Source organism: Vanessa atalanta, chromosome 19 (assembly GCF_905147765.1).
Source record: "Vanessa atalanta chromosome 19, ilVanAtal1.2, whole genome shotgun sequence".
Taxonomy (NCBI): Eukaryota; Metazoa; Arthropoda; class Insecta; order Lepidoptera; family Nymphalidae; genus Vanessa; species Vanessa atalanta.
Window position 1 is genome coordinate 204,204 of NC_061889.1, and position 24,950 is coordinate 229,153.

Below are 24,950 nucleotides of genomic sequence, written 5' to 3' on the forward strand. Positions count from 1 at the left end.
CATTAAAATAATTAAAAGCTTACAGTCTATATTAGTAAATCTTTTAATAATAAAATTAAGTATAAAGCTTTTTCTGTTCTGCATTTTAGTCATGTAACAAAAATAACTCAAATATTAAACTGAGTCGAGGCGGCCCAGCGGCTAGCCTCTGCTTGTGGTCGAATTTCACTGAAATCATTTTACATGAGTATCCACCAATCTACCTTGGGGCAGAGTGGTGGAATAAGTAAACCTGCTCAAGGAGAGGAGAGGCATTTGCCCACTAGTCTGACATTTACAGGCTATAAAATGAATCCATAACTAAAACGATGTAATCTTTTTTAGTAGGTATAGTAAAATTAATCGTAAGACAGTTCATAGAATAAATCAGTGCGGTCCTCGATTCTAACCGCAACATATAAAAAACCACAAAATAGCGAACATAAGTTCTTCCATAAAATATAATGTAATAATCGCAATATTAAACAATTACAACAATTACAATTATTTAATGTTCAATCTGCAAAAATATTTCAATACCTTTGACCTGTAGGCCAAGTGACCGGTAAGCATGTCAAGCGCAACAATCGAAGCGCTGTAAAGCGATCACTGAACCGCGACTTACTTGCAAGGCTCGATGCATATTACTTAATATTGTTGAATCTGTAATTGTTACTATGTTGTTTAGGCATAACTATAATAGAATAGCAAGCACATACGTCTGATGATAAGTGGTCACCTCTGCCTGTAGACATTGACAATAGGAAATGCTGACTATTACTTACGCTGTCAATACCGTCAACAACAGTATGTTAGATGATATGTTACCCCCGCGTGTAATACTCATATCACTTGGTTCACTCACTATTCACACCGAAACACGAATCAATACAATACAACAACGAATAATACTTGTTTAATGATGTATTTGATGTTCGCAAATAGTAACTTATATTGTTAGTTAGGTACAAATCATAATTATAAGCAGGCTTTTATTGAAAACGATTCGGTCACTGTGGACGATATCTAAGTGGTCTAATCTTCCTTAATGAGTTACTGAATAAATATCTAAATTATTTAATCACTTAATAATATGCTTTTGCTTTAAGAATAACTTAACAAAATTATAAGGCTTTCAATAGCATAAGACCAACTAAGTACGGGTGCCAGTTGAAACGTCAAACTTGGGATGGATGAGGTGAAGGGATATTGTTTTTGTAAACAGTGGCTTAATGTCCCTTAAACAAAATAGTACTAGTAGAATATCTGATGCGATGACGGTATTCATTCAGGCGGCTTCGTAGCGCTTGTGTTGTCACTAGGCAAAAAGGCACCTTGTCGTGTACCTTTGTAAGATTAACCATAGGCACTAGGGTCATAACATCTTAGTTCCCAACTTGGTTCGCGCATTGACGATGTGAGGGATGGTAATATTTCCATTAAACATTTCGTGGCCTATTGACCAGTCCGCCTACCTGTTATAAATAAAAAAGTAAAGAGAACCTTATTATATTACCTTTGTAAATTTTTTTTAATACTATAATTGGGCATTTCCCACCGTGGGGGCAAGGGCAATCATTAAACAGCCCAAATTGGAGTAAGGAACTTTAGCAGTAGCTTGTAATTTCGAATATTTTCTTTAATCAATTTATTTTTATTGTCACGAACACTAATTAATTGCGTTGCTTTAATGAATTTATATAATATTATTAAATCTTATTTCGTGACTGAAAAAAAGTGAAATTGATTTTAAAAAAATGTAAATGTACATACTTTCGAGCGTTTTCAACTCAAAAAAAGCGAGGAGTGGTAGGGAAAGCCTTCTAACACAATTTTCTTTTTCTTGTTTACTAAATATTATAAATCAAAAATACTTAATTATAAAAGTGTAAAAGACCCAAAATAGACATTGTATCTACAGTGACACAACATCTTTTATCTCGAAGTATTCACAGTTGCATAGTAATTGTTATCTGCTGTATAATTAGAGCGGTCACGATAATGCAGTTGGACATCCTATTTGCTAGAGGTGATCAAACACCATTCAAATCATCATTGACCATGTGTATCATGTAATAATTGAAATTAATTTTAAATAATGGTGGCCTCCTCCTGACCCATGTTGAAATCGGTTGTCATTCTCAAGGAGATTGTAAAGAGACAACTGTGCAAGTAATATTGTACACAAGTTCGTCCACTAACACAAGTGCAGTCTTGATTCCTTTACAGTTATAATCGAATTGGACGACAAATCTGACACGGGCGAAAAGAGCCTGGTGCAGGACCAATGTAAATATAAATACTGGCACGTTCCGCCTGACTGCTACTGAGAATTTATCGAAAGAAAAACTCAGTGACCCGGGGAGAGTATGGACGAAAGATCTCGGTTCAACAACCTTATAAGCTAGAAACTAGACTAACAACGCAATTGAAATAATAATAATCATCATACAGCATTTCACAAGTAGTCGCGTGCTGTCGACTGTGTTACGTGAATAATCCCCATATTAGAAGCTTTTATTTGCGTTCTAACTAGTAGTATGCGTGGGTCAAAAACTTAAAACTCATTTTCGAACCAGTTCCACAGTTGACGAAACTGTAATAGATAAACCAAAGCATTGAATTTATAGGAATTTGATATGAAAATCTTATGTCTATATAGAAATTCAGGATAGTATAATATTATTATGTGTAAGCAACTCATAGGACATAATATATACATATGATATAATATATAATTTGTTTCGAATTTATTTAATAAGGAAAAAAAGAAATCGTAACTTTCTCAAGCCCGTAAATACATAATTCATTTATATTTAAAATATACTTATGTGTGTCCGAATTATTATCACATACTACTTTTCTTTATTCTCTATTCCACCATCTGATGAAAATGGATGAGCAAGTAAAATACAATATATTATAGTTAACTTCAAACGTTTCAACTGACCTAATATAATATATGAAATACCTACAAGATTTCGTCTTAATTAAGTTAATTTATTTTAGTAAAACTCACTCACAATTCATTCAAAAGTAGTAAAATGCCGGAAAACTTTACTATAATAAGCCGTTAAAAAACTTAATACTGATAGATCGGGAGATCTGGCGCAACGGACACGCTTTTCGAGGCGCGAGAATATTCACAGGATTTTGAACCCGGACCTCAAGATCGGCAGTCTCCTGTACTAGACTAACGAGACGAAATGTAATGTGATATAAAAATACGCAGTGAATGTGTCCGGAAAAGTTGAAACCATATCATACACTAACTCATCCAAGGTTGGTGCAAGCTTTTTGATATTGACTATCATATTAATTAAATTATTTAGTACATAAACCCATATACAAATATGTGTAAAAATAATTATAACATTTTATTTTAAATGTTATCATTATTTTTAATTAAACTATACTTTGATTTTATCCCTATTAATAATACTACAAACGTTGAACTACCGATGATTATTGGGTATCCCGGTGTACTAGGGTGCACTAGGCGTCCTGGGCTCGGGGGAGTCACGCATAACCACCTACTTCACGTGGAGGAAACGCGAGGGAAACGCGTCATGCATTTTTCCAGCGAAAAAGGAAATAAAGCGACGTGAAATTTCTATCGAACGGAACTCTATCATTGTATAATATATGAAAATAGTAATGACTTATATAAAAAGCCCTAATGCAGTAGTGAGTAGCGGTAACAGTCACATCCAATTCATCAAACATCCTGCACACTCGAGCGTGGACCGTGGTGAATTAGCGCGTACTGGTGCGACGGCGCATGCGCCGAAACCATGTTAACCGTCGGAAGTGCGCTTGTATGAATAAGCTTAAAGTGACATTGTATTACTATTCAATAAAGCCGTGTATGAGTAATACAGAAATTAAATATTTGTTTTTATAATGTGTGGTAATAATTATTTAAGCATGTAATAAGTTAATGTTCCCTCTTAGGTCAACAACTAAAATGTTTTTTGTATAATCATTTTGATGCTCACTCTTGTATTCTTTTATTTATGTATAAAAAAACAAGTCATCATTTCCTTTTCTTTATCTTATTTATATTTGCATTTTAGAAACATTTAACTTTCATTTGAAATAAATAAATAAATAAAAGAATCACGAGAGAATAATAATGTTGCATATAAATGTGCGGCTACGGTAGTGTTCTATTGATTTTCATGTATTTCCTGATCAACTTAATTTGTGCAAAGCAAAACCCCACTCTGTAGTTTGCTTAAATAAATGCTTATGCATTTTTGGTACATACATTGGTATAATATATTCCCAACTAGTATTAAATGTTTAAAATAATAGCATATAACAATATACATAAATGAGGGTAGGTCAGCAACAGTACATACGTCAATCGTTAGTATTTGTAGGTTTAACATTTTTAACTGTAATGCATCGTCATTAAAAGGTCATATATCCTCATTAATCACACTTAACGCTGTCATCGACTCGCGCCAATAACGTGGCGTCTATAGTAAAATATTATGGAAAAAATAGCCAGTTTGATAACCTCCTTCTTATTGGAGTCCGCTATAACAACTTACTTAAATTTAGTTTCAATTATCTATTATTTTGTTCTTACTTTTGGAGATTTTGATTTTGACAGTATTGAGTACCAAATCAATAAACTAAGGATGCAAAACCTTTTAGCACTAAAGAACGCAATACTGCTAGTACTTCTAGAAGAACATTTATATACATATATTTGCAAACTCAACTTTAGTCTTTCTGAAAGAATTTCATGAGCCGAGATGGATACAGATAGTGGGTTTAAATTCGCGCTAATATCCGTTCTGTCGTGCTTAAACTGTTTTACTTATTAATATCATACTTGATACGGTACAGGAATGTATAACAGGATAAAATAAATCACTACAGTCAACACAATTAAAATTTCCAACGCACTCTGTAGCAGCGTTATGGAATAATCCTCCAAAATTTCTCCTCAAAAGGAAGTTAATAAAGACAGAGGCGGAATTTATTGATAAAAATAATTTCGTAGAAGATAAGACATGTCAACAAAAAGTTTGTCTGGATCTGACATTAAATGCTTCGGATACGCATACCTGGGAAACATTAGAGGTGTGGACGACATCAATATAATAGAGGACAAGCGCTCTGTCCTGGATAACTGAAATGAGGTTTATAGGCTGATTCATTTTATTTTATTACTATTTTTTGCATTGGCCTATTTATATTTATGAATAGGTAAAGACTGTTTCTGTTTGCTTTTAAATTGTTTAGTAGCCGTTGGCGTGCTTTAATATAACCAGCGATTTATAGGATTTACCAGTTAAAATTATTAACAACGTTATTGTCGATTTGACTCCTTATTGAATACTTAATAAATAAATATTGTCATGTTTATTAAATGCTTAGAACTTGATACTTTTTCAGATAAATTAAAATAAAGTAAAGTTTTTCTATAATTTAAGTTCGGTAATAATACAACCCAAACAGTACTATAATACTAGAGACCCATCTCCATTTTTACAGTATTAAATAAAATAATTGAAAAAATGATTCGTAATTAATAATTATTAATATACTTTAACTCGAACATTACATTCTCAACAGTTCGGTTTCAATATAAACAACTATAACGTTGTAAGCAGTAGATACTCTGTCACAGATTCTTGGTTGGTTTGACATCAAAGACTAAAAGTATCTTACTACTTTCCCTGCCAAAGTTCAAGTTGAATCCTTCCGCGGTTATTTGAATAATGACAGACTTGAGTTTGTTGAGTCGATACCTACTAATAATAATGTTATGTTAAAAGTTAAACGCAATATAGGTAGGTACATAGATATATTGCTTTCAACTTTCCACGTTGAAAGAGAGAGATGGAGTTGAATGGTTAGGTATATTAGAAATATATCTATATAAAGATATATTTGTAGCATTAACATTGATTTTACTAAGAAATTGTCTGTCCTACTGATGTAAAAAAAACCGTAAAACAAAATATGGATTTTTATTTCAACACTTTTAATATATTTGGTATACAAGATGTGTATTCGACTCAATCATATGATGTTTATGCAAAGCATATTGTTTGAGTACAGTGGCGTGTCTCAAATTCTCTTGGCGGCAGCGCACTTACAGTGACCGGCCTATACCATACACGTAACTATGACACGATTGGCACAGCGTTTCAGCTCGATTTGGCGCCTTTTCAGCGGCAGAATGAACAATAGTTGAGCCCCTTTTTCGTACGCTTCCTTTACGATAATGGCGCATCCATACTTGGGGAGTTTTAGTGTCACTACACTCGATATTGCGTTTTGTTTCGATGCGAATTATTGAACAAAGGTGTAATTGTTGGAAAATCACTGCCTATTGTAATTTTGTTCGAGTACTACGACTTTTTAGAGGACAACATATTATTATGTACCGTCTAGAAGGGTTTATGATGTTACCTTTTAGAAAATCTTTAAAAAAAATGGATAAAATAACTCATACACATAAAGTGATTTTCTTAAGTGGGTTATTTACAAACTGTAACTTTATAATGACACAAATAAATGTAATTATATTTTAATATTATAACATATAATAACATATCGAGCACGAGTTATATTTGGTAATAGACTGGCCTTTTTCCACATACATAAAAAAACAATTAAATAGATTATGTCTATTTAATATATCTTTAGTTTAATAATTATTATTAATTAATTATTGAAATCATTTACAATGAAAATAATAACTTTGTTATTTTCTACTTAATATTAGAACTTTGTAAATTATGGTAGTATCACTAAAAATTTTATATTATCATTGTTTGTAATTATTGTTAGTTATTTTTTTACTTCATTTATTTTGCTAATTGTTTAAATGTTAAGTAATTAATACGCGTGTTATATTGCAGTCTGTAGTATTTATTAAATAGAGTATTGTTAAAAAAATTGTTATTGGAGGCTAACGTAACTATTAATGCTGTATATACCTATTAAGTGTTTGAAATTGTATCCGTCATTTTATCGTATTCTTGTTTTAAGTGCTATATTTCAAATACTGTGGTGTATCGATTAAATGAATAAAAAAATAACAAAAGTTGTAGTGGAATCCTCTTAAGCTTAAAATCAGAAGTGCTAAGATAAACATTTACCAAACATACCTAGGAAAAAGTGTTTAAAACCATACAAGTTCTTTGAAAAACGATTGGAAACATAAGTCACATAAAATTATAAATGTCATACCATTATACCATTATGACTGTACTTGAAACTGCAGACGCGGTCGATAGACACTTTTGTGTCCTTAACCTCCTTGCAAGTATGTACCCTAAGTCACCTGAATTTAATGTACCTAAACATTCCATTAATTTAATGTACCTAAGAGCGTCTAAGCTTTATTGAATTCGGTCCAATATTGTCTTATGATCATTTTTATTGTAGAGTATGCAGCAAACGTACGAGAACGAAGGTAGTCCGATATGGACACTTCTAATGCCGTCAACATCTACCCGCAAACTTAAGTATCGTGAACAAGACGTTCGTAATGTCGAAATATCGAGCTCCACCAAATAAAAATAAAAAACATGGTAAATATCTCATTTTAAATACTTATAGTAAAATAAAATTTATTGTAGAGTGTTTCTCTATTTCGATAACTAAACAACAGCCGCCGATGTTTACAAGATTACAATGAGACGCCTGAATGAACAACCACAAAAATATATTTAGCATTCTATCTGCAGGCGTCAATAAACTACCGCTTGAATAAAATAATAAGCAATTAATATTTAAAACATACACTTTGTACATATTATGGATATGACAAAGTTGTTTTTTTTTTAAATATAATTAGCTCCAACATTTCAGAGTTTATTTTGTTAGATGTTATTTCATATTATTGGTTTATATCTAGACAAATAATACAGTTGTATTTAAATATAAATTGTGTTCCAAATCTATTTTCTTCCTTAATAACCTGTGAGTGATTAAAACTAAACTTTATACATAGGTATGTCCGGAATTTTGTTAAAACATTGTTAATAATTACTGGTCACTTTTAACTCTAGTCTCAGTTCTTGGTTCGTCTAAATCTATATGTTTATGTTTGTTTTGTTTTAGCTTTTTAACGATTCAATTTGCGGTAATCCCATCTCAATTTAATTGGTATTGAACTTGGTTCCATTAATTTCAGCTTTTTTTTTTAAGCGTTTATTTAAATTTTGGAAGTTATTTTATTAAGTTTAGAAAAATATATTCTTAAGGGTTATACCTATTTGTAGTTAGGTACAGATTTATAAGAATATTTTGATAAAATTTTAAATAATATTGTACCAGATCTGTAGTATTATCAGTAGTGTTAAGTATCATAAAATATTCTAATAAAAATAATAATGGCGGCTGTATTCTTAGTTCAATGGTTGATTTGCTTTCGCATAAGGAATGCTGATCGGCGAATGATATTAAATGTAAACAATAGAAGCGGCGGTGTCACCGGCGCGGCGCGGCGTATGCGCACGACATGCACATGTATGCACATTAAGTGATCATGAGGTAGTTATAACTAAAATGGTAGAGTATTCAAATCATTTACTTACTTTTACTTTTTTAATATAACCCACCTTCAAATATTATATGTAATATAGATGTAGATTCAATACTGTAATGAAACAAAAAATATTATTTATTTTTATTTGCATGTATTCATTTATTTAAGCCTCCTTAATTCCTTAGAAATAATAAGTGTGTGTATGTGTTTTTTATATAATTTTAACTTAGGATGTTTCGACGAGTATAGGCCTCCTCCATCTCAATCCACTTTTTCCTGTCTTGAGCTATTCTCGTCCAGTCTTTGTTTAAGAATTATACAAGATCGTCTGTTTTTTCATGGTTTTGGTCTAAAGTCATTAACAATTTAATATCAAGACGCATTTAAGTCTTAAGAGCTGGACACCCATCTTTCCAAAGGGCGAGGGAGGGTAAATGTCCATGCAGTAATTTTTCTAGTCCATCTCTCTTTATCCTGACTGAATTTTAATTAATGTAGGCAACTGACAAAACACATTTCGTAGACAATAAATACTATGAATTTGAAGAAACGATTGTAGGAACCTACTTAAATGAAGTATAATTTGATAAATATAAGTAACTGGCATACAGTTAAAAAATAACGTTGACAATCACGTCTATTTCACGTAAGTTTTTGAAAGTATCTTGATATGGGCAAAATTATTGTTTAAAAAAAATTGAGTAATAAGCAGCGCCGTTCACTGTCGGCTACTAACTTACATAGAGACAGTGAACATAAGAGGAGTACCAGCCGCGGGAAAATGAAGTCGCTACTTCACGCCGTGCCCGTTGTTCTGACGGTCTTGCTGCTCCTATTGAAGTCTCCTCGGACTTTAGCTGCTGTTTGTTACGTAATGTTTAAAGATATTTCTGTACTTAACGAAATTACTGTTTAATTCCCACATATACTCATACATTTTATATACGGATATCAATAGCCCGCATATATTAAAACACAAAATTGTTAAGAATTTACCGTACAGTCAATTAGTTCATAATTTAGGATAATGTAAAACGCGACGTAACATCATTTCAGCCATTTATCTGCAATTGCTTTTCTAAAAATAATGAAATTGTGCGTAAACTAGGATGAACCTATAGAAAATAATTATGCCAATAGTTGATAAATATTTTAAATGGTCAGGTTATTGTATGGAATCGTGATTGAAAAATATAGGATTCTAAACGACCTCATAATCTACTATAATCTTCACGCGAATGAAGTATCAAACAATGCACGTCTAATATTTATTTATTTTTCAGAAAAGAATCAATCCGGACGAAAATTATTATCCTGGCAATCTTATAAAACAAGCCCCTGAAGCAATGAACGAGGCTTGCAACCCCCAGAACTACTACGCGCCGCCCAAGTATAAAAAAGATCCAAAAATCGACGTAGACAATGCCCTAATACGACATTATCCTTGAGTATTATAGTCATATATAGCTTGTAAAAATTTAAAAAAATGTAAAATAATTAAATTAGCAGATAATATGAGTATTTTATTTAAAATTAATCGAAGCTACGTCTAACACAATAAATAAAAAACTGAGTTCGCCCAGCAGATCGTTCAAAATCACACACTGAGTTCCCGTGGTCTTTTTTGTTTACACTTCAGAAAAACAAACTACCGTGAGGAAACATGTATGGGTCAGATACACTTGTGCCATATTTATATAAATTTAATCCACAAATCAGCACTAGAGCACCGTGGTGGAATTTCCAAGTATTTTAAGTGGATATTTCTTTTTACAGCAGACATGTATATGACATGTACATTTACAGTTTGCTATATTTCTTTTTCGTTATTAAAATATCTTACGGGTTCACGGGCACACGATATAACTCCAATGAGTAACGTATACATATTATACAATAACCGAGGATGCAGATTAACTGGATCTCACTTTGGAAACTAGATTTACTGTTAATAAGTACTTTTTATTCAATGTTAGAATTAGGAAAATCTCAATGGACTTACGAGTCCTTCTAGCTGAAAGTAAAATACATATATACTTTATAGTATCCTATAAGTTATCGAATTATACAAGTAGATGAAACAAAAGCTCCAATTCAAAAATAATATAAAATAAAAACATTTATTTTGATATTAAGTAATAATCAATGTCTACAAAATCGTAAAATAACGTAATAAAAAACGAACTATCGCTGTCGAATCGGTGAATTAAATTGTCGTCGTCTCGTCACTGGCACCATCAGGTATTTGATATTTTTCTTGTAATAGGGACAAGCCGGCTCATCGCAACCCAAAACTTCTGCCTCATGAATGCCATGTCCACCTCTGTGTAGTAACTCGTCCCCTAAAATAAGTCTGCGTGCGCAAGCGAGTAAGCAAGGACCGCATACAGCCACTGCGCATAGTGCTGCGAGAAATTCAAGCAACAACATCACCGCATCATTCCACATACCTAATTATTTGGACACTTTTGTGACTCCATGATTACACAACTGACAGTTACAAAATTATTATTATATTTTCCAATATTTGTAAGTAGTGCAAGTAGTGGTACGATATTAAAATAAAATTAAATACAGTTGTACAAAATATTTTACTAAACAAATTAAAATACTATAGACATCTATCAACCATCACCAGTTTATATTTCCAAAAATAATATATTTCATATGTATATAAACTTTTTTTTATAAATGATTAAGTGGAACGATTTATTTGTTGTAATTTTTTATTAAAGCATTTTTATGAAAATAAAACTACACGAAAAGTATTTTACTGTGGTCATTAAGAGAGTATTTTATTACTTATTTTTATGTTACAATAACATAATAACATTGAAGACAAAAACTACAGAAGTTTACTCCAACGTAAAAAATAATTAAATATATACAATTACTTAAAAAAAAAAACTATTTTCTAAATATTTAGTCATTAGACGAAAAGGTTATACAAAAACCTCCATTGCTTCTAACTATATTTTATAAAACTAGGTAATGAATAGGTCATTCAATAACATTATACATGTAAATAATTTAAAATCATTGATAACCCAAAGAAATATTTTTAAAGTTGGCAACTGTTTGAAATTTGATTTTATAACATTTGAGGATTGAACTAATATTTGTCAAAATAGTTTTGACGTTTAAACATGTGACGCTCGTTAGAATCAGGATTTCGATTAAGTAAACATGATTTTTTCTAATATAAGTTAATATATTTGTGCATTTATATAACATATCAATCAGTATTATTATATATCTGAATTAATTTAAAAATATAAACAATGATGCGCTCGAAGCTCATTATTGGGTAAGTAACTTACATTTACTAATTGCAAACATAGCATTTTTTTTAAATATATTCTATATTAAATAGACATTACTGAATTAATTTATCACGCTTGTGGACTATAGTAACGATTTACTTTTTTCTGTCTTATAATAATGACTTGCAGTACATTTTAAATGTAAAATAATAAATATTCATACCAAAATATCTATCAATCAACTGTTGGAGAAAGTAGATCATTAAAATGCTTCCATATGTCTCTTCTAGGATAGTTCTAGTGTTATGTGTGCTAGCAACATGGCTTTTTGGCCGTCTATACCGTGAACTGCTAAATGCTTATGAGCAAACAGGCACCCTCACAGACTCGGAATACTCATGGTAAGTTGTTATTGTTAATATTTATTATATTTTCAATTTAAAATAATTAAGCATTTACCTATTTAATCCTTGCTCTGCCATGTAAAGTGAGTCAAAATGAAATCAATTCAATTGTTAATAATGTATAATATTTAATAACATTTTAGAACATACTTTTACTGAATTAAGTCTGTGTTAAATGTTAAGTTACATTGATAATGTGAAAATGATATTAAAATAAATATTTTGTAATATTATTAAAAAAAAATGTACTAATAACATTGTTTTTTCTAGGGTTTTCAGGCTATTGCTAAATCTGGTGGGTTATTCCACAGTCCTGTTGCCGTGTTATGTTTTATACAAGTACCTTGAGAAGATAAATTACTTTGACAAAATTTGTAAGTATTAACATAGAAATATTTCACGAGCAGCTTATAGCATATGTACATTTTAAATTGTTATTGAGTAGATAAAAATAAAAAAAACAAATTTGTGAATAAATATATATTATTTCCCCCTGGTTACTAATTTACAAGCATTATAAACAAAGGGTGAATTTTTGTGACATTCGGCAGGCAACTTAGAAATACTCATTGCTTATAAATAATGACATATTTCATCTCTCTCATAATCTTATAAAATATTATTTAATATTTTCATACATAGTAATGTCTTTATGTTTTAATTAACTGATTGTAATATCTCCCTCTTGTTGAATTTTTTTATTGTATTATACTTTCACTTATGTATGTTTGTCTTTCCTTTAATATTTAAAATTATAATTTCTATTAATTATAAAATATTAAAATTATATATTTTGCAATATTATAAACTATGTTTGGCTAAACTCCATTAAATGCTATGCATGCCATGCTAAAGGATATTACAACACTAATGACTTTTTAGTTGACAGCACACCTTGGGAATGAAATGATCGCCTCCAGACTGTGTCAAATAACTAAAATATAATTATTATTGTACTTGCAAAATGGAAAAAGATTTTTAAAGATTGTTCACTTTAACTTTGACTTTAATGTTTTCTATTTTAGTTAATGTAAATATCCATTTGTTTCCAAAATGAACACTATTGTATCTCTGTAACCAATATGCCATGGAAGTTTTCAAGTTAATATTTGTATCTCCCTGTATTTAATTACTCTACATATTCCTCTACTATTTAATAGTCCTCAACTATTTACACAAAGCTTTTAATGTTAAATGTTAGTATATCTTTGGAACTCAACACCCCTAAAATTACGCTAATTGATTTAATTAAAATTATTTTGCTTAAATATTTGATAGGAAATTTAAATTAATCATCACTCCTTACAGCTAATAACTCGTGGATCTCTCGAATACTGTTTGCTTGCTTCTCCGAACATGACCACATTCCTGAGTCACTAAAACCTGTGAAAGTGGAAGAAAACCCTAAACATGAAGGATTGGAACTGGCCTTTTGCTTTAGTGGTCTCATGGGCGCGTATCTTGTGTGGGGACTACTACAGGAGAAGATCATGACACAGGTTGGTAATCACAACAAGAATATTATAATACATTTAGTTTTGTTCATCTGCTGATATAAACAAATGTTTATACTTATATTAACATTAATTTATTAAATATCCTAATTTTTAATGCCTCAGCCTTAATTAAAGTCCACCCAAAATAATTTCCGTATAAAGAACAACGCATATTATTTAAGCTGATACTTAAATGTATATAAATAATAGGCCCTTTCTCTTAAGTAAAATCCACTGAAGGGGTCTAAATATGACAACATTTTCCTACTTCATGAATCCTTTACTTGAACAATATATGCTTATACATTTTATTTATTGCTCTTATAAAAATGACATCAGCAAATTTTATTACTTAGATGTGTTTTCTCGTTTGCTCAGAATATTAAAAAGGAAATCAATAATTATTTTTTTATCAATTTATTATATTTCACTGTTTACATTTAGAATCATTGTCTGAGTTTGTAAATATTAATATTAATTATTTATATTATAAATAAAATGCACCTTTATGTATAAATAAGATTTTAGAAACTTGATTGGTTTTTACACAAATTAAATAATATTTTTACACTGTTTATTTTCTTAAGAAACATGTCAGGTGTTAAATATAAAAAAAATGTTACATAAATAAGTCATTATATAATATACAAAACATATGGTGCACAATAAATCTCTTAGAGCTTATATCGAAGCTTCTACTATTAATAGACATTTGTTTTTGCTAATTCAACAGAACTACGTAATGCCGGATGGATCACATCAAAAATTCAATGACTCCCAGTTTTTAGTATTCATCAATCGACTTCTAGGCTTTCTAATAGCACTAGTGAGGCTACTGAGTACAGGCCAGCAGGTCATAGCGGCCCCGCTCTACAAGTTCTCCTACTGCTCGCTCACCAACATCATCAGCGCTTGGTGCCAGTACGAAGCACTTAAATATGTCAGCTTTCCGACTCAGGTCAGTCAACAATCACAGTAATCCAAAACGGTCTCGGTGTCGCTCTTTATCTTTACTATTCAAAATAATCGCTAAATAATATAGCCACCGACTCGTAAATTGTTCACAAGTTCCCTTGGAACGTTTGTCAAAATATAGGTTTCCGACGAGCCTTCCCCAGTCTAAAGCGGGAATCGAAAACTTTCCGCAGGTGCTGTCGAAGTCGTGCAAGGTAATCCCGGTGATGCTGATGGGCAAGCTGATCTCGCGCAACAAGTACGAGGGCTACGAGTACGGCACGGCCGTGCTGATCTCGGTGGGCATGGCGCTGTTCCTGCTGGGCGGCGCGGGCGGCGCGGGGGGTGCGGGGGGCGCGGGCGGCGCGTGGGCGGGCCCGAGCGCGGCGGGCGCGGCGCTGCTGGCGCTCTACATGTGCTGCGACAGCTTCACGTCGTCGTGGCAGGGCGCGCTGTTCCGCCGCCACGCGCTGCGCCCGCTGCAGATGCTCTGCGCCGTCAACCTCTGCTCGTGCGCGCTCTCCGCCGCCGCGCTGCTGCACCGCGCGCCCCCCTCCGCCGCGCTGCTGCACGTGAGTGACGCCCCCACACCCCCTCACCCCACACACACACACGACGCCCGAGCTGAGCCCGCCCTTTGCGCAGCACCCGATGTTCGTGTCGGACTGCCTGCTGCTGTCGGCGAGCTCGGCGGTGGGGCAGCTGCTCATCTACCGCACCATCGCGCGCTTCGGTCCGGTGCTCTTCACCATCATCATGACGCTCAGACAGGTCAGGTTGTGTCTGCATATTGTGTACGCTTCGTCGACGTGAACAAATATTTATTTATTTATCGATATCTTCTCGATAGCACCGGAATAAAAAAAAATGTCGGTGCTCATAATTCATATTTACCGTTCGAAATGGTCCTTCGAGCCGGATTTCTGTGGCACTCGCAGGCGGTGTCGATCCTGATCTCGTGCGCGGTGTACGGGCACTCCATCTCGGCGGAAGGCTGCGCGGGCGTGGTGCTGGTGTTCGCGGCCGTGTTCCTGCGGATCTACTGGCGGAAGAGGAAGCCGGCCGCCATCAAATAAACTCCAAAAGTCCATTATTATCGAGTTGTGAGCTTAGCGACTGTATAGACATGTCCCGGTCTTATTGAAATATGGTGACTAGACTGACTTAGTGGTACCACTTATATTTGTAGATATACTGTCAAGAAAAAGTGTTTTCGTAAATTTATTTTAAACAATACATTCAAAGTCCTTTAATTTTATTATAAACATAGACACTATTTGACAATGTTAGCTTTTGTATATAGTGAAGTTTAAATCTGGCGCATTCACGGTATTGTAATTGTATAATTATATGATTTGTAATCTATACAAGCGCACAACACTACAACTACTTTATTGACATTTATATGAGTGAAAATATTTTTCTTATACAAGTTTATTTTAGTGAGCGCAAGCATTATTTATTGGTACTAAAAGACGACGACAATGATTGTACTTCTAGTGACCTAAGATTCGAATATTTGTAGATATTTCTAATAATGTTAATGTGTTTTAACATTCTCCGATACGACGCGTTACTATACTACGGTACGGTACTACAGTGTGCCCATAACTATTAATGTACAGAAAATATAACGAAAATTTGAAATGTCCAATCTTTCCATCCATCTTTTATTCTGTATCCACAATAAGACATTCAACTCAAATACTCGTACGTCCAAAGTCCGCCGAGGCAATCCTGCCTCTACCACAGGCCCTACTTACTAACTAATCTTACGTACTTCCCCTTTTTTTCATAATAATTACTGTCGTTGCTGTACTGCAAATATATTTCAAAGCAATAATTACTCATTTAATAAAATTATTTTAACTTATAATACTAGTTAATTATGGATTATGGCAACCATTACATTACAGATGAAACAGCGTCAGGGGAAACTTGCCAAGCAAATTTTCCGATTGTGTAAATGCTAGACGGCTTTAGTGTCCTGTGTTTAGTACCCTACTAGACCATCGGATTAAGAGCCTTCTCAGCCCCATTGTCATCGTCATTCTGACGACATATTTGATGGTGCCTAATGCCTCGACAGTCGCACCGTTTCGTCGACGTGTAATGTGTAGGAAGCAACACCAACATTTGTGCAGAGTGGACAGGCACGCACGAGCGTACGACTGTCGGTCCGCATTCCGCTATCGGAGAATGTGAGAACGCTTTAACATGAACATATGGATTGTACGTTGATTTTGTAACGTTATACTCGAATACGTACATCTCGTAGCTGTTATATAATGAAGTAGAGTTGTGTACATATCTGGGAATATGTGGAATAAATATTTATAACATTTCGTTTGTTTTTTAATGAATCCCATGCGTTGATATAAAGAGAACTTCTTCAGTGATGTGGAGGCATCAGTGAATGATTTCACCTATCGCCACCACAAGACGTAAAAAGATAGGCAAAGCAGGTAATCTAAAAACTAAAGTTCGAAAAAAACAGTTAGTTCCTGAGATGTTGGCGATGGAAGCCCTCACTTGTCTTAGAAATTACCCACTGACAGTAATTCGCATACATCAAAATGAATGTAGTTGTGATTTGTAGATCAGTTCATACATGATACTTTGCTATAAATCTTATCCTTTTACGGAGACTGCAGACCGCTTTAGGGCTCTAGTCCAGCGAGGTTTGTTTCGCTTATGGCCTGGGGTCCCCTACAGCAGGCCTGGCGATAGTGGCCCCTTCCCTTGGGCCCCCCATCTGATTTGGTGAGTATGTTTCGGTAAGTATCTGAACGAGATAGTCAGTTGGGAGATATTTTGTTTTCAACATAGGTAAGTACCAAATATTTACTCAAAGGTACAAAAGAGTAAGAAATAGCTGCTATAAACTGGCCTTGTTTTAATAATAATCTGCCACTTTGTAAAGACTTTCTGTTGCACGCCAATATACCGTCAGGTGGTATTTTAAGAAATTGCACCAAACTCTAACAGCGCTAGAAAATTGGTCCACATATTATGGACGACCAAAAAATTTTTGCTTTTGGTGTTCTTCAGGGCAGCGTTCTCATGCGCTCCTTCTGCGAAAACGTGATGTCGCAGAAGGAAGCCGCAGAGCGGGAGCGGGAAGAGGATGCCGCTGCAGACCCGCTCCGCCGAAGACGACCAGGGAGGAGGAAGAAGTGCTACGCGCACCTTCTCCCCCCGCCTCAATAGGCGTCGCAGGGACTAGGAGGGTCTCAGTACCCTGAGAACCCCTTCTAGGTGTTGGAGGCCGACCGTCAGGGCGACACGGTAGCATGCGTAAGCGATCCCTTGGCGCTCGCCGAAAGACGGAGAGGGTACCGCTGGTTTTTTAGTGGGTAAACCCGGCGTACCTGGGCGCATTCGGCGTCCAGGGCTCCTGAAAAAAAAAAATCTCATCATCTCTCTCTCCATCTCCGATCGATTCAAAGTTCTATGTACCTAACATTTGCTGATGTTTTTGTGACACATTCTTGGACTAAAAATTATTACTTATACGGTTTAATAAAGAGGGGATGTTAAGTAAGCTATAAGTTAAGTAGTATCTTTAGACTTAACTTGGTTATGCGGAACTAATTTCTATAAAATGTAGAGAGCAGGCTAGCCAATAATTGACATTTACGGTAAGTTCGATGTTTCCTAGATTTTACCGATGCATAATACAGCTAAATAAATTTGGCGGCCATTAAATTACTCTTCAGACCACAAACCAATCCTCTGAAATGGATAAATCCTATTACTTTACACCATATCATTTTGATATGGTACTTCAACTTTTTAAAATTGCTTTTATATAGGCTAAACTTACACGATCCTATTTCTCACATTCTTATTGATAAAGTCCTTTCCTGTCACAGATCGCCTGGAAGCGATCGCTACAGTGATATAACAGCCTTTACCCGCCTTTTAACTCTTGTAAGTCGTGTGTTGTGATGGCGCAATGTGTCAGTAAAATAAACAAAAAATATATATAAGTATATATAGTCTCTTTGGTAAAAAAAACATTTTAAGTTATCGAAAATAAAACTGTTTGACAGTTATTTCATGAACATTCATTTCGGTTTAAATTTCGTCGTACACCATGCTGTGGCTCGATAATCAACTCCATATCAATAGCTACAGTGAGTTTAAATTACTCCAAAAGTTTCAGTTTGATAAGTAACACTGTAAAGGTAAAAATTAGTTTCATATTGATTTTTAGAATCTATAGTTTACGTTTTGTAACACATTCAGGGCTTGATTTATGCCCTGAAGTTTCTTATAAAAAAACTTGCAATTGCGCGGCATGTGTTGCAGCACCTAGTTATATTTCTTTAAACAGTTGTCTGTCAAGACTTTCCTGTGTGTTGATGGAACCACGGAGGATACCGTCACGCGAAGCCAACGGCTATTGTACAAAGTTTCAATCCAATCGGGTGAACGATGAGTTTTCGCTAAAAATACGAACAACAAAAGAATGGAGTAGCTTATATTTTTTGAGTTTAAAGGAACATTTTTTTTACCGCTTGGAAGGTTCCTTGACAGAACTAGTTAGTTCATTTCTTTCAACTCATATTTGATCACTCATATATGATCATTGTTCCGCTACCGGCAGCGTCCACGATGCTGGTGCAGGTGATGGTGACGACGATGCTGGCGCTGGGCGCGGCACCGTGCGTGTTGCAGCGCGCGTGTCCAGCGCGATCACCGCGTCCACCCTCCAGCGTCTGCATGCACAGACTACATACAGAGACCGAAGAAAAGTTAACATTTTTTTATACGATTTTTAGCGATATTTTATTTACCGATACTTTCGGGCTGATAAATAGGTTGCTAAAACAGTAAATCTTTCTGAGATTTAACTTTATTTTTTATTAAGTCATCACAATGTTTATAATCACATATTCGGGGGTTAAGAAAAAAGTCTTGAGGAAACCTTCCCGTATCAAATGGATATTGACACATGTAGCTATTTATGGAATTAGCTTATCGTACACGTTACGCAGTACACTGCGTAACTATTTAAAACTTTATTTTATTCAATTGGATCTCTTCTCGTTTCTTTCTAGACCAAAATGTTCGAAAATGTGCTAGTACTCTCCCTAGAAGTTTCTCCACATATTTATTTGACTGGCGTATAATACTTTATTTACATACGAGAGTCACAAACAAATACATAAAGAGGAAATATTCGGTGGGTAAGTGGCGTTGTTGTGCTGGCGCGTCCGACGACTGTTTACTAAACATTGTATTGTCCATTATTTTATACTAAAATGACTCTACTACGGGTCCCACGATAAAACTACACTTAGTTATAAATATACTGTATGCCGCTATCCAAACTAATTCTATGCCATTACTATATGTGTATATATCTTCATAGATTCCTATTAATGTTGTAGTTTGTATATGTAATGTATCTTTTAAAAAGGAAAACCCTATCGCATTGAACATATTATAATTTTCAACAAATTATACCTACCTTACCAATTAGTGCTTTGCATAAGATTTAATTAATTATTACTTTCAATTCTTTTGTAAACTAGTTCTAAACAATTGGAACAGGCTTAAAGATATTGCTAAACGTGTCTCCTGTATGAGTTTAAAAAGAAAGTATATAAGTGTCGATAATATTCGTTTAGAGATTAGTTCCGCGTCCGCTCCGAGATAATTGGTACCGTAATTTTCCAAAACCTGTATTCGGTAATAAATAACGTAGGTGTAACTTTCGTCACTGTTTGATCTCCTGGACAAAATTAATATTATTTCTACTCCTTTTTTGCTAGAAACCAACGATTCCAATAGTAGGTAAGATTGCTGATAGTTTTTAATTTCATTTTATTAAGGCGTCCTCTCTTTCAGATAGTAAAAATTATAAACTCGATTGCTTATCACTTTGATTACGATAGTAACGCATCGTCGCATAGTAAGGATGGATGAGCGCTTAAAGCCAGAAGTGCGTGGATGCACGCGCGAGTACTACTGTAAGCGTTGCTTGGGCTGCCGCTGGTTCCTGTGCTGCGTCTCGTGTCGTTGTTCCTGCTACAAGGAGGAATCATGATTGTCATTTTTTTATTTGCTATGTTTTCTGGAATCCATCAGGTATACATTTCGATTTTTATTTTTTACATATTGTTTCGTATCGTGTCTTATAAATTGCTTATATTTTTTCAGATATCAGCTAATTGCAAAAACTGTATGGTACGTATACCACGACGTTATTTTTATTTCTTTGAAAATCAGAATATGATAATTAAAAAAAAATCTGGCATTTTTTTTAAATTATATCTTATCGGGTTACCTCAACTCTTGGATAAAAAATATTTCCGCCATTTCGCAACATCTTAATCAACTCTCGTAATGCCGAGAGTAGTCAGACGAGGGCACGTAAATATAATTTTTGTCTTATTTTCTAATTACACTTTGTATTTAGATATTTCCTATCTGTTTGGTTACGATATTGTTCGGCACATGTTTGTAGTTTTGTTTAAGGTATTGAGACGGTTTATGAACTCGTTTTGTTCCACAATAAACAAAATCTACCGTAACTATTTTGGTAGAACTTTCGAGTAAAGTCTGTTTATCAAAGTAACTTTTATTATTACTTGGTGATAGGGTATTGCAAGTCTGTTTGAGTAGATTCCACCCTATTCACCATATATTCTACCGCCAAGCAGCAATACTTTGTAATGTTGTGTTCCGATTTGAAGGGTGAGCCAGTGCAACAACAGGTACAAGGGACATAACATAGCTCGCAAGGTTTGTTGCGCAATGGTGGTGTAAGGAATGGTTAATATTTCTTACAGTGATAATGTGGGCGTACCATCAGGTGGTCGTCTAACTATAATATAAAAAAGGAAACAACCGCAAAAATTAATATTAATACTAAATCATTCGAAAGTGGGTTTTTCAAAGTGTGCATCTAATATAAGAATTAGTGCTCTTCACTCTGTTGCTCCGGGGCCTCCAATCTTCTTTCGTTTTAGGACCTCCAGGACTTTCGTGGCCTTAAGACCTTTCAATACAGTCCTGAGGTAAACATACATATTTAACTATTGTAACAGTTATGAACAAAAATAACTACCGCTACCACACACATTCACAGTTGCTTGGTAAAGATGAACGAGCAATGTTCCGCGCGCACTCCGACGCCTGCCGCACACAGTCCCAGGTGGAACAGCAGCTAATCGACAACATGCTTAGTGGCAAGCTGGTGGACGACCCGCGCTTGAAAAACCACGTCTATTGCGTACTTCTGAAATGCAAAATAATTAGCAAGGACGGCAAGCTGCAGAAGGCTGCGGTGCTGGGGAAAATGGGTACTCGCCTCGATGGGAAGAACGTCACTAAGGTAATACCGCTCTAATTTTAGCCGTATTATTACTATTATTTCAGAAAAAATGGGTAAATAATAGTAAATTAAAAACTCATAAAGTACAGATCTCGAAGCTATTTTAAAATTATGGACTAATATTCTGTTATCAGGTCCTGGAAAATTGTTCTAATCAACCTGGTGAGAGTCCCGAGGACCTAGCATGGAACCTATTCCGTTGCGGTTACGACAAGAAGGCTGTACTCTTCGACTTCATGCCCGCAGGATCGAATGGAACGGACGAGAACGACGCCTTGTAACTAACTCTCCTTCGACACATGGCGCTGTATTGAAATTATTGTAATTGTATTTAACGAAACTTGTGTTATATTTCATTAATTGTTCTGCTATAATACTCTACATATTTCAAACAATTTAATTTTTTTTATACAATTTGTGAACAATATGATTTTATAATAAATTGAAACTGTATTTCCCACCATCTAAATTTTCTATTAATAATAACAAAAATGTCTCGCAAGAAACAAGACAAAGGAACAATTAATAAGTATAAGAAATAAAATATTAAGTTAATTTGTCCTACGACCCACGGTCACGTTGTTTAGTACTATAGGCTAAAGGAGTGAATTATTGACAGACACTAACTAATAGAAATATTAATTACACATGGTTTCCACGAATGAGTCAATCAAAACGGCCCATTGGTTAGAACGTTGAAGTTATGTCCGGTACATGGCGAGTTCAAAACCTTGCAAATTCCGCTGTATTTTAATGTTATCACCTCGTGCTCGGCGGTGTAGGAAAGCATCACATGAATCGGATATATATCTGCCACATGTGTGTCACCAACCCGCATCGGTGCAGCGATTTGTTACGCAAAGGGGAGGGGGCAGTTACTACCAATATAACTCTCCTAAGCACTGTTGAATCGCATGAAATTTTACCACATGTTTCTCGGCCAACTTGGCAACACAACACTCGAGCGGCATGGTGGTATAAGCTCTTATAAATCCTTAATAAAATATAATTTAATCTACGATCAATTGCTGGCCTATTTTGTGAATACCTAAGAATATATAAACAAGGGTAAAGCTAGTAGAAAAATAATTAAAACCATTGACAAAGGAAATTAAGAGAAAAACAGACATTCAAATTAGACGCACAATAGTAACTATTCTATGAAATATGCTCGTCACAATATGGCCCTCAATATCTGTAGCCAGTTATACTTGATCGTTGGTTGCATTACACGTAAGTGTAAATTATGTACGAAAGAGCTGTGATCTCAGTGTAGGCTGTAGGCGTTGACCCACAAGTGTAGAATCCTGCACGCAGAACGCTGCGCCAGTATGCACGTACCTTTGCCCAAACGCGCCACGACTTGATTAAATTTATTTATTATTTGAGCGCGAACTTTTTGTGTTAATGTAATGCTATGTTTTGTGACGCAAGATTTGATGAATAATTCTGTGTCTTTGAATTTTAATTAATCAGTGTAGTGTTTGTTTTTACAAAAGTGCCTTATCTAATGTGTGGAATCCGAGCGAGATTTCGAGGGATCGTTCTTAAGCGTAATTATTTATTGATAATTATTTTAATAAATTAAACTATTCTTACAATTTTTTTTAAAATAGTAATTGTTTCTTTTAAAAATTGAATTTCGCATTGAACCTTAATTGGAAATATTTGAAATAATTTATGTAGGTATTTTCACTGAATAGTTAATTTATAATTAAATATAGAATATAATCCATGTTGTATTTATTTATTTTTTCTATGTGTACAATAAAGTAAAAAGTAAAGTAAATGTTAATTTTTCGAAATTATTGATGAATTGTAAATAATTAACGGAGAACATTTTTGTATTAACGAATGACGTGATTCAATTATTTCCAATGCAGATTAGTAATAAAAATTCTGGAAATGCAGCCGTTGCGCGTTATACTCAGCTCCTTAGTGTTTAAATCATTTCCAATTACCATATTCATGTATCTAGAACTGCAATCATCAATTCAGAAATTAATAAGCAAATGCGTAGGCGGTTATGATAATATCTAATCAGTTATTGTAATTTCCAATACACATTACAATATATTCGCTGTTTTTATAATTCTTCTAGAAAGAGCAATAATTTATTTCGCACTGGTTCGATAACGAAATGCTATAATACTTTAATCGTTTACAATATTATAAAAAACTATTTTAATAATAAAGTTAAACTGCTGTTATAAAAGGAAGTTTATCTATCTCTTTATAAATAATGGGCGCCTGACCGAATATTCCTCACCGTATAATCTCAGGATATACTGTAGTGCAAAAGTGAGCGCGCAATCACAGGTGCACTCTATCTTCACTCATTCGCAATCCGGTGGAGCGGAAACCCAACACGATCAGCGAGATATAAACTGGAGGCTTCACGTACTTTGCGAGGAACGAGAGTGTAACACCGCTGTTTGTCCAATTGTATGATCTCCGTGCCTATACAAGCATTTCTGTTCTATCGTTATTTGTCTAAGTTTTATAAAATTCAATAATATACTGGGTAAATTACTAAATTATATATACACATACATATTTAAGGGAATAATAGTAATGTCCCAAATTAATTAAGGAATAACTAATATTCCTATTTACCCGTCCTTTTGATCACTTGTGTTAGGAGTGGGCACGACAATAGCGCAAGAGGTCGGGATCGATCCTGCGACTTTTCCATCGCTAGGCGGCCGATAAACCATTGCGCTGTTGACACTTATATGCATTTAATTTTATATACATTTAATGCTCCAGCAGGAAGAACTGAAAAGTAATTCAGTTTTAATATATACATATATTTCATACTATATATAACCTATATGCAAATAAATCTAAGTATATATCCTGCATTTAAATAAACCAATACAATTCACACGTTACTAACCTTCAAATGCCTAATGATGTTTTTATTAACAGACTCTTTTATTAATATATGCTTAAAATTATCAATAACGTAATAGTGTCACTTGG

The 24,950-nt window shown here is 34.1% G+C and overlaps 3 protein-coding genes across 3 annotated transcripts in view; all 3 read left to right on the forward strand.

Annotated features, from left to right (window-relative positions):
* The first annotated feature begins 11,644 nt into the window (after positions 1-11,644).
* LOC125071445 (adenosine 3'-phospho 5'-phosphosulfate transporter 1) lies at positions 11,645-16,962 on the forward strand. Its single transcript, XM_047681695.1, has 8 exons — positions 11,645-11,807; positions 12,054-12,164; positions 12,438-12,541; positions 13,476-13,666; positions 14,397-14,621; positions 14,812-15,189; positions 15,263-15,388; positions 15,556-16,962. Exons 1-8 carry the CDS (start codon positions 11,782-11,784, stop codon positions 15,691-15,693), a joined length of 1,299 nt encoding a protein of 432 aa, XP_047537651.1. The 5' UTR covers positions 11,645-11,781; the 3' UTR covers positions 15,694-16,962.
* A 1,735-nt stretch (positions 16,963-18,697) lies between these two features.
* LOC125071356 (B1 protein-like) lies at positions 18,698-22,420 on the forward strand. Its single transcript, XM_047681565.1, has 7 exons — positions 18,698-18,807; positions 19,230-19,377; positions 19,684-19,812; positions 20,477-20,716; positions 20,789-20,815; positions 21,720-21,965; positions 22,100-22,420. Exons 4-7 carry the CDS (start codon positions 20,672-20,674, stop codon positions 22,244-22,246), a joined length of 465 nt encoding a protein of 154 aa, XP_047537521.1. The 5' UTR covers positions 18,698-18,807; positions 19,230-19,377; positions 19,684-19,812; positions 20,477-20,671; the 3' UTR covers positions 22,247-22,420.
* A 981-nt stretch (positions 22,421-23,401) lies between these two features.
* The window catches only part of LOC125071537, a 31,003-nt gene continuing 29,454 nt past the window's right edge, over positions 23,402-24,950 (forward strand). Inside the window, exon 1 of the mRNA XM_047681844.1 lies at positions 23,402-23,518. Coding sequence (XP_047537800.1) covers positions 23,476-23,518 — 43 coding nt within the window. The 5' untranslated portion in view covers positions 23,402-23,475. The remainder of the gene's footprint in view (positions 23,519-24,950) is intronic.

Coding starts and splice junctions, on each gene's coding strand:
- LOC125071445 (XM_047681695.1), top strand. CDS start 11,782: ATGATGCGCTCGAAGCTCATTATTGG. Junction 11,808..12,053: donor CGCTCGAAGCTCATTATTGG/GTAAGTAACTTA, acceptor TGTCTCTTCTAG/GATAGTTCTAGTGTTATGTG. Junction 15,190..15,262: donor CCTCCGCCGCGCTGCTGCAC/GTGAGTGACGCC, acceptor CCCTTTGCGCAG/CACCCGATGTTCGTGTCGGA.
- LOC125071356 (XM_047681565.1), top strand. CDS start 20,672: ATGATTGTCATTTTTTTATTTGCTATGTTTTCTGGAATCCATCAG. Junction 20,717..20,788: donor TGTTTTCTGGAATCCATCAG/GTATACATTTCG, acceptor ATATTTTTTCAG/ATATCAGCTAATTGCAAAAA. Junction 21,966..22,099: donor ATGGGAAGAACGTCACTAAG/GTAATACCGCTC, acceptor TTCTGTTATCAG/GTCCTGGAAAATTGTTCTAA.